Consider the following 17,750-nt stretch of genomic DNA (forward strand, 5'->3'; position numbering starts at 1 on the left):
TTGTGACTTTAAATGTTGTCATGCATTTTGTGCCTAGTATTAAGAACTTAGAATTGCCTCTGGCTTTCCCAGGGTTGGATTAACCTACTAGAGGGCATTGGGGCAAAAATAAGTTGTGGGCCCATATTGACCCCAACTCTCTGTGCAGGTAACAATGCAGGAGCTATCTCAGGGCCCCTACTTTTTCAGTTAAAATGTGCTTTACAAACTTATTTGCAATAACCACAAACTAATTACCAAAACCAAATAACATTGAACCTGGAGCCTTTGGGCCCCCTGAGGGTCTGGGGCCCCGGGCAGCTTGCTGCTTTGCCCAGTGGGTAATCCAGCCTTACTTCAAAATTTCTTTTCATATGGTTTAAATGAATTAAGAAGGAAAAAAAACTTTTAATGCAGACTTTAGTCTTAATTAATGAAATATGGTGTCTCAATTATGCAATTTGCCATGAGTTGATCCATATTACATTGTTACCACAATGGTATGATGATGAAATATAACACAGGCTTTCAAATAGCAAATCACACAAACACATCAATCAAATTTCAAATAGCAGTTGGAAAACTTTCTTTCGCATGAAACCTCTAAATTCCCAGAACACATAATAGAAGACTCTTGAAGCCTCATCTAGCTCTCTCCGTTCCCCTGAAAGTAATTGTGCACAGCAGTGAAACTGTGATTTGAGAGAGGAAATCATTGTGTATCAAAAAGAGTGGCCTGTACTGAATTGAAATACCTCTCTTAGCATACAATACCTAAAATCACTGTAAAGCACAGGCCTCTCGTGGCAAAATTGCTTAATTAACAATTGTCCCAGCTGGAGACTTTCTCAATCTGCCACTGGCAAATCTACACTGTCAGTAGAGAATAATATATCTGATCACTGTCCTAATGCTGCATTTATGTCCTTTGCTAATGTGACTAACAATACTTGGTAGTTTTAATAAAACAATGACTGGTGCTAAATATATTCAAGGATACTGTTATAACACAGCAGTCTGGTGCTAAATATATTCAAGGATACTGTCATAACACAGCAGTCTGTAAACAACTCATCTCTGCACATCCCTGAATCAGCCTACAATAGTTTGGGGCTTTACACAGTCAGTCACAAAGTATTGGATTGTCTTGCCCTGATATTTGTCTTACAGGTAGTTTAATCTCAGTCGGTGCACAAATCCTGCCTCCTACACTGGGGTTGGTGTACGGTAGCATCAGCCATACCCATAACCAGAATAAACATGTGTGGAGCTTGTTGGGGCTGGTGTTAATAATAATAATGCTTTTAAATTGAACTGCACTTTTCATTTGGAAGTGAATCTCAAAGTGCTCCAGCGTTGACCTCTTACCAGGCACTCCATTTTTGTGCACAAGCCTGAAAATAACGAACCCAAAATAAGAAGGTGACTGTTCTTCAACCCTTTTGATAACAGTCATAATCCTGGTCTCATTTAAAAGGTAAATCTTTCAATTTTATAACCAAAAAGTCAGAATGAGTATAAGTGATCCTGAAAATAATGCCACCAATGATAAAGTGCCCAACGGGTGGGACTGTGATCCATAACAGGTTAAAAATATATAATATAAAGGAAATAACAAGGGTTAAAATGAGAAAAAAGCCTTCCTCAATCAAAGGGTTGTACACAGCCTAGGGGTTAAGAACTACCTGAAGGCTAAAAAAAGGGAAGAAAGACTCCTTATACATCATCATGTAGGTAAGGATGCTCATCTGTCGTACACTAGTGACTAGCCACATCTAGCGGTTAGAAGTGAGACATGCGTGTTGCTCAAGTTTCCACTGTACACGGAACAGTGTCTGCTGTGTCTTCAGTAACTCACTGGAGGACACTTCAGCGCTGAAGTTATGAATGAGTATTTTAACGGTGCAATGCTGTTGACTTTTTGTTGTGCACAACAGCTTTGTCGACAGGTGTGCAATGATTTAAAACGGAATGACAACTGTCTCGTTCAATCCGATGGTTTGATATAATCACAATAAAGGTTATTAATACGGTGTAAAGTGAGTGTGTGTCAGGATTGGCTCCAAAACCAAAATAACAATTTGGTGCGACACGCGACCTGCTAGCTACGTCAGGCTGCGCACATTTGCATCGGGCGCACGCAGGGTGGAAGTGAAGTGGACGGTTCACTGTTCGTCATGCAAGCCGGAATAGTCCGTTACTAGCTTTCTGTAAACCCTACAGGCTTCAGAAGATATTTGACACATGCCGCAAATGTGTCTCTAACATGAACTTAGCGGTGTGTAGCTGTCAACTTGTAAACCTAGCTGGTTAGCCGGATGGCTAATGAAAATGAACTGTTATGCATTGTCGGACAATCAGTTAGTGTTACTCCGGCTAATGCTCCTTTTAGCCATCTTGCTGCCACTGACATCACTCTGTGCGCTGACGACATGAGATGTCTGCATAACTTTTTTACTAATGGACATTTAATTGCCATAAAATCTAACTATGGAAAGCGAACGCAGCAATTGCAGGCCCCAGATTGGAGACAATAGCAAGCTAGCCCAGCTAGCAAGCTGTCGTCGTTGCTAAGCTTGCTAAAGGCTGTCTTGCCTGTATGTCTGGAGCCGCACTGAAAACGTCGAGGTATGTTGTTTCACTAACCAAGCTCTGGTCAGTTTGTTTTGGTCTTATTTTGCACGTGGTCAGGAGACGTGATAATGGAGTGCACGGTAGATTCAATCTATGAGCAAGCTGAACAAACTTGGTGTACTTTTTGTTGTTTTAACTACTGTTAGCTAGCTCGCTAAATGCTAACTTCTGGCTAGGTGGCCATTGATCCAGGGAAACGAAAAGTTTGCAAAGATCCGGCAGGTAGATAATGAGAGTTTAGCTGCTAGTGTTTTTGACACAATCACACGAGGTAAACATTCCAGTGTTTAATCATGTGACCACCTGTCATGACAGGGATTAAATGTCAGGAAACCTAACCTTGTGATTTTAGGTATGTTAAGAGTGATTATCTTTCTGCTGAAAGATTATTTGAAACTGTAAATGCTTAGTAAGGACTTTTAATTTGTCTTGGTGTAGTTTTCCCTCACACAAAAACTATGCAGGAGTGTTGTTTGCAACATCATAGTTCACTGTAGGTGACACCTGTTACCCACCTCAGGTGCCTGCACCATGGATCAGGAGGATAAGACAGACCAAATCACAGCAGGTTGTAGCCAACAGATGTTCCACAACCAAGACCCAGCGTCAACGCCCCAGCAGTCCTGCTCCAACATCATGTCTTCAGATTCCAGATGGGTGAGCAGCAGCACCGAAGACATTGACCTCGTCATGACTGAGGATGGGTTCAGCAATGGCTGTGAAGTTGAGACTATGGTAGCATTACACTGTCCTGGTGACAGCGGAGATGCAGCTGCTGAAGGTGACCACCTTTCAATAAGCAATGATGGCATGTCAGAGTTTTCTAACAGTGACCTGTCACTGCCTGAGGTCTGCATCTCCACCAACAGCAATAGCTATGAGGAGAATATGAACTATGAGGTCCAGCAAGCTTATAGGATATTCACTGGCTTTCTTTTGGACAAGTACAAAGGGATCACCAGCCCATTCCTTCAACCCATCGGCCACCAGGAGGCCCAACATGGTATTGGAGGGGTCCGGGGTCGAGGTCAGTCACAGCTCAAGCAGTCGATGTGCTTGCGGAGGATGGAGGAGAGGTTTATCAGCCAGGAGTATGAGACCATAACAGAGTTTGTTGCAGACTTCAGGCTGATGTTGGAGAACTGCTATCGCTACCATGGGGTGGACCACTGGATCTCCAAACAGGCTCAAAAGCTGGAAATCATGCTGGAGCAGAAGCTCACATTGCTATCCAGGTGAAAATTATGTAAATACACAGTTGAACAAATCGCTTAGCTAACAAATGTTCAAAACCAATATACAACTGCAGTCCTAGAGAACCCAAAGAGTGTATTCAGTATTCAGCAAATGTTTGTCTGGCAAAGGAGGCTCACACTCATTTGATAGCACTTTTGATATGCACTTTTTGAAATAGAATAGTAGAGTAAGAGTACCTTTATTGCCAGCCAGTGTTTGTACATTGCACAAACGTAAAGGGTATATTATCATTATTATTATTATTGTTATTATTATGATTATTATTATTACTATCGTCATCATCATTAATGATAGAGCTGAAAAAAATACTACTACTGAACTACTGAAAACTTGATATTGGCTAGTTTGCTTAATCCACTATAATAGTAAATTAAATTTGGACTGTTGGTTGGACAAGACAATCAATTTGAAGGTGTGAACTTTGGGAATAGTGAATGAGGCGTATTTCACTTTTTTGTGACATCTTATTGGCCAAATGATTAATCAGTAACTCAAAAATTAATTAGCAGATTCATTAATCAAAACAATTATTAGTTGCAATCCTAATTAATAAGAGAATTTGAAGCTGTTGCACACCAAATGATGATCTCACAATCATCATATTGATTGTAATTAATGATAAAAAATTACTGTTACATGTTTTAAAACAACCAGAAATACATTTTTATGCATGTTGAACAATTGTTTGGTTGTTGGATTTAGAGCTAAAATGACTAGTCGATTAATCTATTAGTTGATCGGCTGAAAATTAATCAGCATCTATTGTCATCATTGATTATTCGCTCGAGTATTTTTTCAAGCAAAAATGCCAAATATTTGCTTGTTCCAGCTTCTCCAGTGTGAGGATTTTCTGTTTTTCCTCTGTTTTATCTCATTGTTAAATATCTGTCTTTGGGTTTTGGTATGTTTGACAAATCAAGACATTTTGTAGACAAAACAATTAATGGATTGATTGAGAAAATAATCAGGAGATTAATTAATAATGAATATAATCGTTAGTTGTAACCCTACTTGGATTGTATCAGTAGCATAGATATACTGTTTATTTTGCACAATGTTGACAGCTTCATTAAAGACTTTTATCACATTGAAACATCTGTTTTTCACTTTCATCACAATGAAATATCTCTTTCTTTCTTTCAATCTGTCAAACTAGGACACTTCGAGAGAAGACGACCTTGGCAGTGACTTCTAAAGGGCGTTTTGGTGTAGAGGAGGAACGAGGGTCAGGGGGCACCTCCACAAGGAGGAGACTGGCACCTCGTAGCTTGGCTACCATCACTGTTGGTGGACATGAGTCTATCATGGTCCAGACCCTACGGCTGGAGGAGCAACAGAGGGTCAAGGAGGAGAAGAGGTAAGTGAATCTTTTAAAGAAAAGATTAAAAGTTGCTGTTGTAATATTTTGCCAAATAAAAAGAAATACAACTCACAAGAAATTTATTAATTTGTTAGAACTGGGTTTGAAAGTAAACCAGTCTGTGTTTTCTGACCTTTTAGGCAACGTGAGCTTGAGAAAAAAGAAGCAGAAGAAATGTCAGCCAAGGAGGTGGAAGAGTGGGAGCAGAGCTTGTTATCACAGGCTTCGCCCCACACTGTGGACACCCTTTGGGAACTCCCTGCTATAGGGCATTTCCTCTGCCTGGCTCAGACTGCCCTTAACCTTCCTGAGATTGTATTTTTTGAGCTGGAGCGCTGTTTGCTGATGCCCCGCTGCAGCCTCCTCCTCTCCAAAATCATGTCTTCCCTACTGTCCCCATCACAGAGGAGGGCCACTCTGCACCGCCGGCCTGCCCTGCCTTACCGTCGCTGGGAGTCAGAGCTCAGGCAGCGGGTCATGGGATGGTATCGAGCTGTTGGTGGCGCTCGTGATCAGCCAGGTCGGGCGGAGCAGCTGGGACTCTGCCACCAGTTTTTCAGCTCCCTGGGGGAGGTGAGTCCTTTGGAGGAGAAACCCTTTCACTTGCTGCCCTTCTACCAGAGAGTGTGGCTTCTGAAGGGGCTTTGCGATCACGTGTATGAGACACAGAAGGATGTGCAGGATGCTGTACTGGCCCAGCCCATCCATGAATGTAGGGAGTCTATTTTGGGTTATGACAGCAAGGACAATGCCTATATACACTTCCCACATTTCTGTGGGGCAGACCTGAGGATCTACTGCCAGAGCCCCAGCACACCCCCAACTTTTCCTTTCCCTTCTATATGGGTGAAAAGGGTTGAAATAGAGCCAGGGACAGAGGGTGAAGAGTCGGATGGAATGAAGGAAGAGGGGGATAAAAGTGACAGCGGATGTTGTGGAGGCTCCATGGACACAGGAGAGCCTGATGATTTTGGTAAGGGGAAAGCAGAGACATTTGGATTTTTAAAAAGGGAAAATGGGAACAGAGAGGAAGATGGAGAAAGGTATAAATCGTGGTCACTGAAGAAGGAAGAGGGGTCTGAATCAGGGTCCTCTGATGGAGACTCCTGTGAAGACTCTAAATTGGACTTAAAAATTCACAATAACTCCTTGTCCCTTTCACAAACAAGTCCTGTTGGAGAAAGTAGTGTGAAATTGAAGGAAGAGACTATAGAGTTTGAGCATCAGTCTAAGAGACCTACCATAAAGCAAGAGCAGGGTTTCTCATTGGGCTCAGTGCGCACCATTAAAGCAGCAACACAAGATCCCTGTCTGAGTGTAGGGGAGCACAGCTACACAGGAAGGTCCCCTGCTCGCTCTGTGAATCTGGCCTCCCCTACCAAACCGGTGGGGAGTCCCAATCAGGGACACCAAAGGTCTTTCTGTTTGGAATGTTGTAGAAACAAAACTAGTAATGTTAAATCTGAGCAGCATGGCTGCTGCTGTGGCACATCAGGGCTAGCAACACAGCTGTCTTCTGAGAGCACTCAAAACTCAAGTGAAGAGAGGGTGACTGACAGAATCTGGACGAAAAAAAAAAAGCGGAAGAAAAAGCGAGGGAGGGAACAGCTGCCAGGGGTGAAAGGAGAGCACAAGCAGCTGCAGCACGTGGACAGGATGAGCCTGTGCCCAGCTGAGGCTGCCAAGTCTGCAGTGCGGAGAGTCACCACAACGATCAAGAGAAAAGACAAGAAGAAAAAACATAAAACAGGTGAGAAAAAGCTGAGTGATGATGTATGTGCCAGTGGTTTCTTTTGGAACTGCATCAGTCATGTGGTAAATGTGCATTCATAGCCACAATGCTGTATGAGATACTTTCTGAAGTTGTAATGTTTTTCAGTTTATTTTCTCCATAACAATTTGTTGATTCAATTGGTATAACTTATATTGTTGACAGGAAAAAAGCTTGAATCTTCAAAGAAAATTAAAGATGAACCCCCAGTTGAGCCATCATTTAAGGTAGTCACATTCATGGTACACCATTATGTGTTTAGTTGTGTATTTAGTTGTTACTGTTAATTAATCTAGTAATAAGTTTTGCTATCTTTTAACTATTTTATTGTCTTGATTTAAGCCTTAACATTCTTCCGCCCTTCATTTTTCTTGTCTGTCTCATTATTCTGATTTTCTTACTTGATATATTGTTTCTCCTCTGTAGTTGGTATGCACCAGTCTTGAAGAGTTGCGGGAGCTGATCAGTAAAACAGAAGATGAACTTGATGACCTGGAGAGCACCAAAAAGAGGCTGGTAGGTGACAATCACAATTCATGTGTTCCAGAGCCCTCTGCTTTGGTGGAGAATATAATGTGCTCATGCATTTTCACACATTTGAATGTTGGTGATTTGACTAAGGTTTCCTGTGCATGTTTGAACTGACAGGGTCGGTGGTATTATAGGAGAGAAGCAGTAAAAGACCTCCACAGCACTCTAATCAGACTACTGAATGAGCTTTCACCGTGGGAACCCAAACTTGTTAAGGCCTACCAAAGGAACAGGTACTCATTTGACATTTAAAGGATGATTGGATCCAACCTTCATAATTATTATATTTTTATCAAAATTTTGTGCTGATTATATTACATAGTCTAAGCAGTCGGGGCTCAGCTGACCAGCACAAAGCAGAATGACCCCGACTTTGTTTTAACAGCTCTCGTATCATTATTGCTGCACTAGAAATGAAATCCCTGCTTCTTTATTTCTACCTTTGCTTCCATATCAGGCTTCGTTTGAAGAAGGAATTTCATGATTTCAAGAAGCATCCAGAGTACAATAACTTTGTGCGTGAAGAGTGTATGTCATCGTCATCATCATCAGATGATGATGAAGAGAGAGGTTCAGGGAAGGAGGCGTGTTCACTGTTGGATCATTACAGAAGATCTGAGGAAGAAGACCTGGAACATGTAGTTCCCAGAGGTCTATGGAGCGGAGGTAATTAACCTAGAATCTAAAGTGTAATATTATGATAAAGCTTGAAATTGTGTTTTCCCGCTTCTAAAGTCTGCAATGCAGTTAAATGCCACAGTTCTCAGCTTCTTTGACTGTTTTTAAAGGAATTTTAAATGAATGTCACTACCTATCTGTTGGCCTGCATAGATGATTAATTGACCAGTGCATCTCTAATAGACATCTCTAATTTGTTCTCAGCAAGTACCAGGGAGTTTGTGGCTGAATCTGCTGGAGAGAGAACAGTGACCTGTGTAACTCCCAACCATCTAAGACACCCTCTGGCCAGCACAGAGAAAGGCATCAGTCTACTGCCAAGAGTTCGGACTGGCAGCAGTAGCATTACTTCAACTCCTGACTCTGGACCACAGTCTAGATCAGAAATGATCCCATCAAATCAATCCAGGGATTCAAACTCAGCATGGGCAGCAAGGGTGTCAACGGAGACTTCATTGTCACACAGACCCCCCATTCTCCACCCCACCACTGGACTACCTAAGGGCTACACGCCCATTCCCACCCTACTGGCTAAGAGTGTGGGAAACAAAGTGACCTTAATGAAACGGCCTGTTGATTTTCCAGGAGTCAACAACATAGATAGACAGAGCAAAGGGTCTTTAGTCTCCCTGTCTACCACAAAACTTTCAAAAGCACAAAGTTCTCCATCCAGTTCCCAGCAGAACTCACAACAACTGCAGGCACAAGGACTACAACAGACACAAGTACTTAGACAGCCAGGAATGGCCACAGTGACGACAGCTCTTCCTAAATCACCACAGGCCAAACCAACCCAGACTGTACCAAAAAGTCCTGTCCAAGTGGTGTACAAGGTTCCTGAGGGGCTGGGTCACCTTGTAAGGAAAGACAGCACCAGCCCAGTCAAGATCTCTGTTCATCCTGTCCTGGACCAGAACACTGGGGAGAAGATCATGCAGCAAGTAGTGATTCTGCCTTCTAAACTTCTCATTCACAAAAATGAAGAAAAGGTCACTTCTTTACATCAACAACAGACTAAGGGCATTCAGGTCCCAGTTTCTAAAGTGGCCAGCCCCTTATGTATGTCCACCAATGTGCCTGGGTTTACCATTCCTGAAAACAGAATCCCTGTTCAGCAAGTGGCCCCCCTAAAAGATGCCAGGACAGTGAGGACCCCTTCTCCTTCTGTTTCCCCTCGGCTGCAGCATGGGGCTCTAAACACAGCAGGGTTCAAGGGAATGCAAGTCTGTAGTCCCGAAGCAAGCACACCACAAGGTGGTATGCCAAACTCCTCATCTATCACAACTCCTGCCAGTGCAGTTTCTACTGAGCCTGTTAAGTCTACAGACCCTAAACAGGAGCTTAAGACTGTGTGTATTCGTGACTCACAGTCCATCCTGGTAACGACTAGAGGAGGCAACACAGGCATCGTCAAAGTCCAGACATCCTCAGACCAGAATGCCCTTGGATGTTTGCCCAGCAGTCCAGTTATCACCATCTCACCTCAGTTTAAAGCCTTCCTCGTATCCAAGACGTCATCAGCTTCTCCTTCTGCTCCTTCTCAGACTTCCCCTTGTACCATCCCAGCAGTGACAAGTACCTCAGTAGCCCAACCTCAGAAGCAGGTTCCTTCAGTATTAAAGTCCCCTTCCACTGTCACCACTCCCATGGTCACTACCCTCACTGGTGGCATTCCTGTTGCAGGCCCAGGAAGCCAGACTGCAGGAACTACTGTTGCCTTAAGTCAAGGCTCCAACACTTCATCTGCTTCTAAGTTTGTAACAAAGATTGGCCAGCTTGCACAGACAGCAGCATCTGGTTCTCATTTTCAAGCTTCATTAGTAAAAAACACTGTTGTTGTCCCATCACTGAGTAGTTCTAGTGTTCCCCAAGTTCTCACACAATCTGAGTTCATCTGCAAGCCTGGTATGAAACGAGCCAGCACGGATGAGAGATCCCAAGTTACTAAATTTATTCTGGTCACTCCCTCTTCTTCCTCTGCCTCAAATGTAGCTGTATCAAAAGACACACCCTCTTCCACAAAACCACTTCCAAGTTCAAGAGTCATGTTCATCAGCCAGCCCACAACAACGTCATCCTCCACCTTTGTGGGAAGCGTTCCAAAGCAAGGGACAGCAGCTGGTGGACAGCTACTGACCACTTCATTATCAAGTCAAACTCAGAACATGGGATTAAGCCTAGGACAAACTGTTGGCAGTGTCAACTCAGAAGTGATGTCCAAAGTCAAGAACATCACCTTGCCCACAGGTTGGTTTTATTTGGTGTGATGTTTTACTTGAATTCTCATATGTGACCTGTTTCTCGTGCTTGATTCAGTCTGTAAATTTTGCAACAGTTGGCCACAGCTATTCATTGTACATGTGGACTTAATACTGAAGTTGAAGAAATGTGTAGCTTTATTTTTTTGATGCTACAGTACCCAATGTTTGACATGAAAGTACATTTATAAATATATTAGTAGCATTAACACATCAAGCTATAAATAAGTCAGGGTCTGTGTCAACCTGTAAACACCTGAATAAATCAATGTTTTTCTGGTGTGCAGGATCTGTAGGGTTTAAAGTTTGTGCAGGCCATGCTGCTCTTAACATATAACAAGTGATGCAAAGACCTTGACCATTGGAGGACCATAGAACCCATACCAAATTTAAATAATGTATTAAAAATACCCAAAATACACCCCCATTATCAATGTTGATCAGATGAATAAAACTGATATTATGCAGCCTGCTCAAAAAAAAACATTGCACAAATAAATATCTCAATCTTGTGTGTCTCCAGGGCTTCAAATCCAGTTGTCAGGCAAGACAACAACCATCGGACAGACCATCGGTGCACTGTCACGTTCCCCTTCCAAAAGCACACCAGTGTCTGTCTCAGATACAAGCTGTTCACCAGCCACCACCACACAACTGTTCCCGGTCACAAGTTCAAATACCATAACAAGCTGTCCTGCTCAGCTTACTTCTCACACTTCTCTAACCAGCAACTCTCAGCTCCAGGGTATCCCTCCCTTCCCCATGATCTCCCAACCAGGCTCTTCCACATCTACTGCTGCTACATCTGCAGGAAACATGATCAAGAAGGATCTTGGTCTGCCCACAAATATACTGTCCAGCAACTCTCCTGCTCAGGTAACCACTACCACGCAGAGTAGCCCAGCCCAAACCTCCACAACCAACCTTGTCCGTCAGCCCCCAAATATCCAAAGTGGCATTGGTGAGGAAACCACCTCCATCTTATCTTCCCCTCACCTTGCTCTCAATAAAACCCAAACACAAATCTCCTTGACAACAACCACCAGTACCCCATTCACCACTTCTTCTACTGGCACAATTCAGCAGAGGATAGTCATCAACACTTCTACGCCCCTTGCTGCTGGCACACAGATCCTCCTTAACAATGCACGGTTTGTAGTCCCTCCCCAGGGTTTGGGTCCAGGCAGCCATGTCCTTATTATCTCTAGCCCTGCACCACAACAAGTGCCTAGTGCCAGTGCTGCTAGCATTGGAGCAGCAGTACCTCCCCAAGGGGCAAGCCCTGTCACTGTAGCCCCTCGAGCACCTGTTTTACCCCTATCGCCAGCCAAGCTGCCTAGTGTGCCAGCCTTAAGTTCTCCTTTTGTAGCATGCACACCTGCTGTTGGTCCATCATTGCTAGCAACCAATCCCAATGTCATGCCAGTCCAACTAACAGGAACACCTGGCTTGGGCTCAGCGTTGTTACCCAGTAAAACAAGTGTAGTGTCTGCTCTGCCAAGGTTGCCAGTTTCGCAAGCTAGTAACTTTGCATCACCACCTGTAGGCACACCCACTCTGGTCTCATCATCACCTAGGTTAGGTAGTGTTCCAGCCCTAGTTTCCCCAGTGGTAACCAGTGCCTCTGTTCTTGGCTCAGCGCTGGCTACAATCAGGTTAGCTGCTGGTACACCCAGGCAAGCTGAATGTTCATCCACCATTTCACCTGCAGTAGCACCCCCTTTACCCAGATTGTCAGCACCTCTATCATCCTTGCCTGTTTTACCCAGCCCATCAGCTGTTGCCCTGCCGAATCCTGTCATACCAATTCCAGCACCCGTTTCCTCAGCCCCAGCCCCTGTGATAGCAAGCACACCATATTTGCATTCTCTTCCTGCTCAGCAGGAGGTTTCAGTGACAACCCTGGGTCCAGGCATACAGCCCCAGCAGACAGCAGTAAAAATTGCAGCACCCTCCACTGCTCCATCACAGTTTTTGGCGAATATGGGCCTTGGCAACGCGTCAGTCAAAAAACAGGCAGTCATGCAACCAGTGTTTGCTGGCACACGGACACAAGTATTGCCAACTGTGGCTGTCCCTCCAATTGTAAGCACAGCGTCGAGGATGCAGACGCTGCCCATTGCTACAGTTCCACCAATCGGAAGCACTGTCAACAGCTTTGAAACAGCACCTGTGATGACCACACCTCCATCCAGCAACACTGTAATAATAACTCCAGCTCAACCAATCACATCACTGAAGACAAACAACACCATCCACCAACCTGTCGTTCCGACCAATCAAGCACTGGGAAAGCACTCTCTGCAGACCTCAGCTTTAGGTATGCATACCAATGTAGCATCCAAGCTACTCATTAGTCCTGATGGTGCTGTTTTGAGTACAGTTCAGTGCCAGGTCAATCCAGCAGAGTTGACCACCTGCCCCAAACCGCTGGCTGCACTGGTGGTTTCACCCAACAGTTCCACTGGAGCACTACACGCACATGATTCCTCTTTACAGCCTTCACAGGCAGACACAAAGTGAACCAATTAACCAAGACCATGAGACAGCTATGTGAGGACTGAGACACCACTGCTCAGCTGGTTAGTTTTGGCAGGGCTCATATCCATCACTTGTAGTAATCTTGGTGTTGCTGCTTTCCAGCTGCAGTTTGACTCATAACCTAAATTTAAGATACAGTAGGTCATACCCTCTGGTTAGATGATCTTATAAGTAAACTGTATGCTCAAACAGACTGGAAATGTATACTGTGATGATGGTTTTCTAAATTGAAAACTATTGAGGTTGCCCTCAGATGAATGTTGTAGACTCTCAACTTTCCTTTTTTACTTCATGGCCAGTATTGACAACTGTTATAAAAATCAGAAGAATGAGAGGGTAGGAAAAAAATGGATTTCAACTCAAGTTTTTGTAATACTTTTCAATGCTACTAGATACTACTTCAGATGGTAATTATTGGGATACTATTCATTGGTACACCTTGCTTTACTTAACTGTCTGTTTGAACAATACAGCTGTATGACATTGTCCTTTTTTTCAACTAGTAACAGTTTGAAAACTACATCTTACTTTTTAGAAATATAAAAAAACTAATAGATGAATTTGTACTACATGTTTGAGCCCATATAAAATGTTTTGAAGTCATTTATTTATTTTTACCATATAGATTTTTCAAAAATATTTACTAGGTACATTTTCATTGAACAAATGTGGACGTTACTGCATGGAAATAAACAATGCAACTGTCCCCAACAATGTGTTTGAGCTGCTTCCTTGTACACAGGGTCCTTGTGAAATCACTTTTTATTGTTTATTGAAACAACCTATGTACATTGTGTTCATGCATGTGAATAATTTTACAAAGTGAGAGATACAGTACTTTCACCTATGGGTATACTTGGCTACGAAGTATTAGGGACCATATTGACAGTGGCATCAGATTATCATCAAACAACAGATGAAGTTTAGAGTATGTTATCCAGTATTTTCCTTTCTTCTCCAGATGTCTGTGCTTTACAGAAGTCCTTTAGGGGGAATAAGGAGGAGGCAGCGGCCCTGAGGAGATCTTTTCATAGGCTGGAGGAGCATTAGGAACCTGGTGAAGAGTGGGACAAACATCCAGATATAAACAGTTGAAAATGTGCAAAAATTCCCACACACTGACTTCCATCACGATTATACAACTGAAAATGAATGTTGTTATACATTTTAACACATTCATCGTCATATCTGGAAACTTGAAGCACTTGACTAGAATTGAAATTAAAGCTCCGTGGGTTTAAACAATCTTGGTCTCTGTAACAGTGAGGTGAACAATGGGTCTAGCATGGTTGAAAGGCTCTTTTCTTTGAACCCTGGATATTGCTGCATTAGAAAAGGATGGGCATTTTTAAAGGACATTGTGCTTTTGCAACTTCATGTCATATGAGAGGCTGTTGATCTGATCCCATTTCCCTCACTTTTCCCGCACTCACAGACGCATACCTCCCTTGGGAATGAAACATTTTTAATACCTTCCCTTGGTCTGGTGACATCATAATCTCTCCTTCAGGAATCTATTGCATCAGCTTCACGTGCTCGACACTGTGTTCAGAGCCCTGAGGCTTTGTACTAAACAAATATCCTCTGTCATGGACTTTGGGTTGTACAGACTATGAGTCTGCCCACGAGTTTGTTGACTGGTGATGTATTGAAATGATAAATATATATAAGTAAAACAGAATTACATCACATCTGTCTAATTTGCTATCTCTTTCCTGACATTAAAACAATTTGACTCAGGGACAGGGAGGGTATGGAAAACCAGTAAAGTCAGTCATCAGGTAACTGCTTGTCCCTCACCACTGGTCGGAAGCTGCCGAAGTCAGTGAGAGCCATCTTGTTATCTGCTGAGGGTCCAGCCTCTGAGTACTGGCCTCCTGTGTAACCTGGTGACCCAGACCTGGGGCTCTGCAGGGGAGATAAAGATGAGCAAGGAATTTTGCAGAAACATTCAATACCTGCTTTTATTAGTCAGATTGCTAAACTATCGCTTCATTAAAGGAAGGACGGTCTCACCCTGATTATTCTGTAGCCGCTCCTTTTCTTGAAATACCAGCAGCCCAAGAGGAGAAGAGCTGCCAGGATGACCATCAGCAGAGCTATGCCCACCGCCCTGTGGTGCACAGCACAATTCACTTAAACTAACAATCACTGAGCAATACACTTAATTCAATCATAAATTCAAGATGCATGACCATATTTCACTACTTTTCAGAATGAATGTGTGAACGTATCATATTGTACTGAAAAAAATATGAGGGTCAGCTATAGAGTGATAGTGATTGTAGAATTAATATAGTTACACATAGAGAAACACATTAGTTTATGACTTTATGTCTTATGTAGACATATCAGTTATGGTATTCACCACAGTATAGCATTATATAGATTCATGACTTATGTCAGAATACACAAAGCTTTATATACTTTGCTGAATTTAAAATAAAATAGATACACATACTCCTCAACTCTGACATATCCCCTCCTGCTGCTGGCAAAATAGATGTTGAAGTCTCCACGAGGCATCCCGTCTGTACGATTACACCTCATCAAACTGAAAATCAACAGTAAATCACTTTATGAAAATGCAACAAGTATTTAAAACTATTTGACAAGCCCACATTTTCTTTCAGTGGATCAAATAATATCCCACAGCCCACTAGAATTACTAATTAATTCTAGTACTGAACACTAAAGGCTCTAAATAGACCTTTGTCAAGAACAACACTCAAATTATTCATACAGCAACCAAATGCAGGCCCATTGTCAATTTAGACACACTTAACCACCATGAAGCTGAAAACAATTGTTGCTCTTCATAATTAGTAGTTTCTTTTAGTATCATGTATTTGGCTACTTCACCCACCACATAGCCTAATAACCTTAACCCCAACGTTTTATCCAAACCATGGTTTATGAGTGTCGTACAATAATTGCTGGGTAGGAATTTGATAATTCAAATAAAGTTCAACTTGTCCTGTTTGTTAAAATAAAATCGTATTCTTTTGTTTTATGAATCACTGCCCTCACGCTTGTCCTTTTGTTTTTTCATCCAATCTTATTTGCTATAGAGGTAAACTAAGGATTTACCTCTCTCGCCCGGTGCTATAGTGGCACTAATGAGTAATATGTCAATTATAACTGGCTGACTAATGCTTGAAAAATATGTGAGTACATGTACATTTTTGATAGCAAATAGGCAAATGAATACATATATATAAAATCTATTTTTTTTGCCAAACCAGTCGGAATAGTATCAAGCAAATGTAGTCCGAATCCTGATTGGTGACAGTATCACCCGTTGCTATAGCAACATGCTAGGAAACCTTCTGCAACATAATCTATTTTTCCAGTTTGATGAGGTAATAAAAGGCAATTTGGAGTTCAGCTGACAATGAAAACTTGGCTAACTCTTTGAAAAAAACAAAATAGTCTTCAGTATCCCTATAATAAGGCAACTCTGCTGGGAAAAAAGACAAAGAGACCTATCATCTTACCAAATTGGATAATTAGATTGCAGACAGTTCCTCTGGTTAGGATGGCTTCTCAAAAAGTGCGGGTCCTCGGAGCTCTGTGTTATTTCACTGCCCAAATATCTTTCTTCAGTGTGCCGGAGAGCAGAGAGGGGCATAAAACCCTCATGACCGTCACGGGTTAGAGGCTCATGGTTAAACCCATTGAAGCAGACTAATTACCGTGAAACCCCGCGGTCCTGAACGCAACATTATTATCCACTCGTGAAACTACAGCCAGGAGTCAGCTGCTGGCTTTTGAAGTGTTTGTGTGTGTGTGTGTGTGTGTGTGTGTGTGTGTGTGTGTGTGTGTGTGGGATTGTTAGTCACAAACGTCCTGTACCAAGAGCCACAGTACACGCATATGCCTATTCACACCTTCAAACCCAAGAATAATAAAAATTGTGGGGAAAATAATTCATGCCTCAAGTGCATTATGGCCTATCTGTATCATAAAATAAAGAAGAAATATCATTAGGTTATATAAACTTATATTCAAGTATTGCAGTGCATAGTCAAAGAACACCAATGTCTGAGTTGCTCCCTCCAGAAAAAGTGTCCAAAATTATGAATTTTGGGGTTGAAAAAATATTTTAAACTTATGACATCAAAGATATCAACAACAAAAAGTAAATTAATTTAAAAACATGACAACACAAAATAATAAATAAATAATTAGATGGCTCTGAGTGGGAAGGACTGCTGAAATGTGTTATCTTTATAATCTTTCACTTAGAGGCAAATTAAGTCACGCTCAAAAAATAAATATTAAAAGAATGATTATATGCTTGTTATGATCTTGATCATTTCCTGTAGTATGTATCTTACCAATCCTCCAGTATGGGTATTATGTGTAATATGTGTAACGACAAGAAAACCAGTATCAACACATTTGGAAATAAAGCTTTTTTATTATATTTTTGTTGTTAATATGCTGCAGTGTAAACATACTTTATAAAGCTAAGTTGAAAATGATATGAAATCTGAGGTCTGCCATCAGCCTAAATAAACAGAACCACACAGTTTCTTTGATGATATTATTAACCAATAATAAATGTCAGAGTGTTACATTGACTCATTCTCAATTATATACAATAGGACTGGGCAACAAGGACAAAATCAAATATCACTATATATTTTTGACCAAATACTTTGATATGGATCTTGTAACAATATTGTAGGGATGACTATTGGTGCTTTCACAACATATTTACACAATGAGACTTTTG

At 42.0% G+C, this 17,750-nt stretch overlaps 2 protein-coding genes across 2 annotated transcripts; one reads left to right on the forward strand and one right to left on the reverse strand.

Annotated features, from left to right (window-relative positions):
- The first annotated feature begins 1,843 nt into the window (after positions 1–1,843).
- LOC137170443 (uncharacterized bromodomain-containing protein 10) lies at positions 1,844–14,254 on the forward strand. The gene is made up of 10 exons (XM_067573851.1): positions 1,844–2,607; positions 3,134–3,848; positions 5,027–5,227; positions 5,371–6,980; positions 7,167–7,228; positions 7,428–7,517; positions 7,650–7,765; positions 7,990–8,198; positions 8,415–10,457; positions 10,992–14,254. Exons 2-10 carry the CDS (start codon positions 3,145–3,147, stop codon positions 12,989–12,991), a joined length of 7,035 nt encoding a protein of 2,344 aa, XP_067429952.1. The 5' UTR covers positions 1,844–2,607; positions 3,134–3,144; the 3' UTR covers positions 12,992–14,254.
- mlana (melan-A) lies at positions 13,595–16,817 on the reverse strand. Its single transcript, XM_067573853.1, has 5 exons — positions 16,507–16,817; positions 15,471–15,563; positions 15,026–15,122; positions 14,810–14,917; positions 13,595–14,063 (listed from the first exon to the last, which is right to left on the reverse strand). Exons 1-5 carry the CDS (start codon positions 16,638–16,640, stop codon positions 13,995–13,997), a joined length of 501 nt encoding a protein of 166 aa, XP_067429954.1. The 5' UTR covers positions 16,641–16,817; the 3' UTR covers positions 13,595–13,994.
- Positions 16,818–17,750: the final 933 nt, after the last annotated feature.

Source organism: Thunnus thynnus, chromosome 19, assembly GCF_963924715.1.
Source record: "Thunnus thynnus chromosome 19, fThuThy2.1, whole genome shotgun sequence".
Taxonomy (NCBI): domain Eukaryota; kingdom Metazoa; phylum Chordata; class Actinopteri; order Scombriformes; family Scombridae; genus Thunnus; species Thunnus thynnus.

Excerpts from the sequence above, each read along its gene's own strand:
- LOC137170443 (XM_067573851.1), top strand. The coding sequence starts at position 3,145 with ATGGATCAGGAGGATAAGACAGACCAAATCACAGCAGGTTGTAGCCAA. Across the intron at positions 7,229-7,427 it reads CAGTTGAGCCATCATTTAAG|TTGGTATGCACCAGTCTTGA; the intron begins GTAGTCACATTC and ends TCTCCTCTGTAG. Across the intron at positions 10,458-10,991 it reads GAACATCACCTTGCCCACAG|GGCTTCAAATCCAGTTGTCA; the intron begins GTTGGTTTTATT and ends GTGTGTCTCCAG.
- mlana (XM_067573853.1), bottom strand. The coding sequence starts at position 16,640 with ATGCCCCTCTCTGCTCTCCGGCACACTGAAGAAAGATATTTGGGCAGT. Across the intron at positions 15,564-16,506 it reads CAATCTAATTATCCAATTTG|TTTGATGAGGTGTAATCGTA; the intron begins GTAAGATGATAG and ends GTTGATTTTCAG. Across the intron at positions 14,064-14,809 it reads TCGGCAGCTTCCGACCAGTG|GTTCCTAATGCTCCTCCAGC; the intron begins GTGAGGGACAAG and ends ACTCTTCACCAG.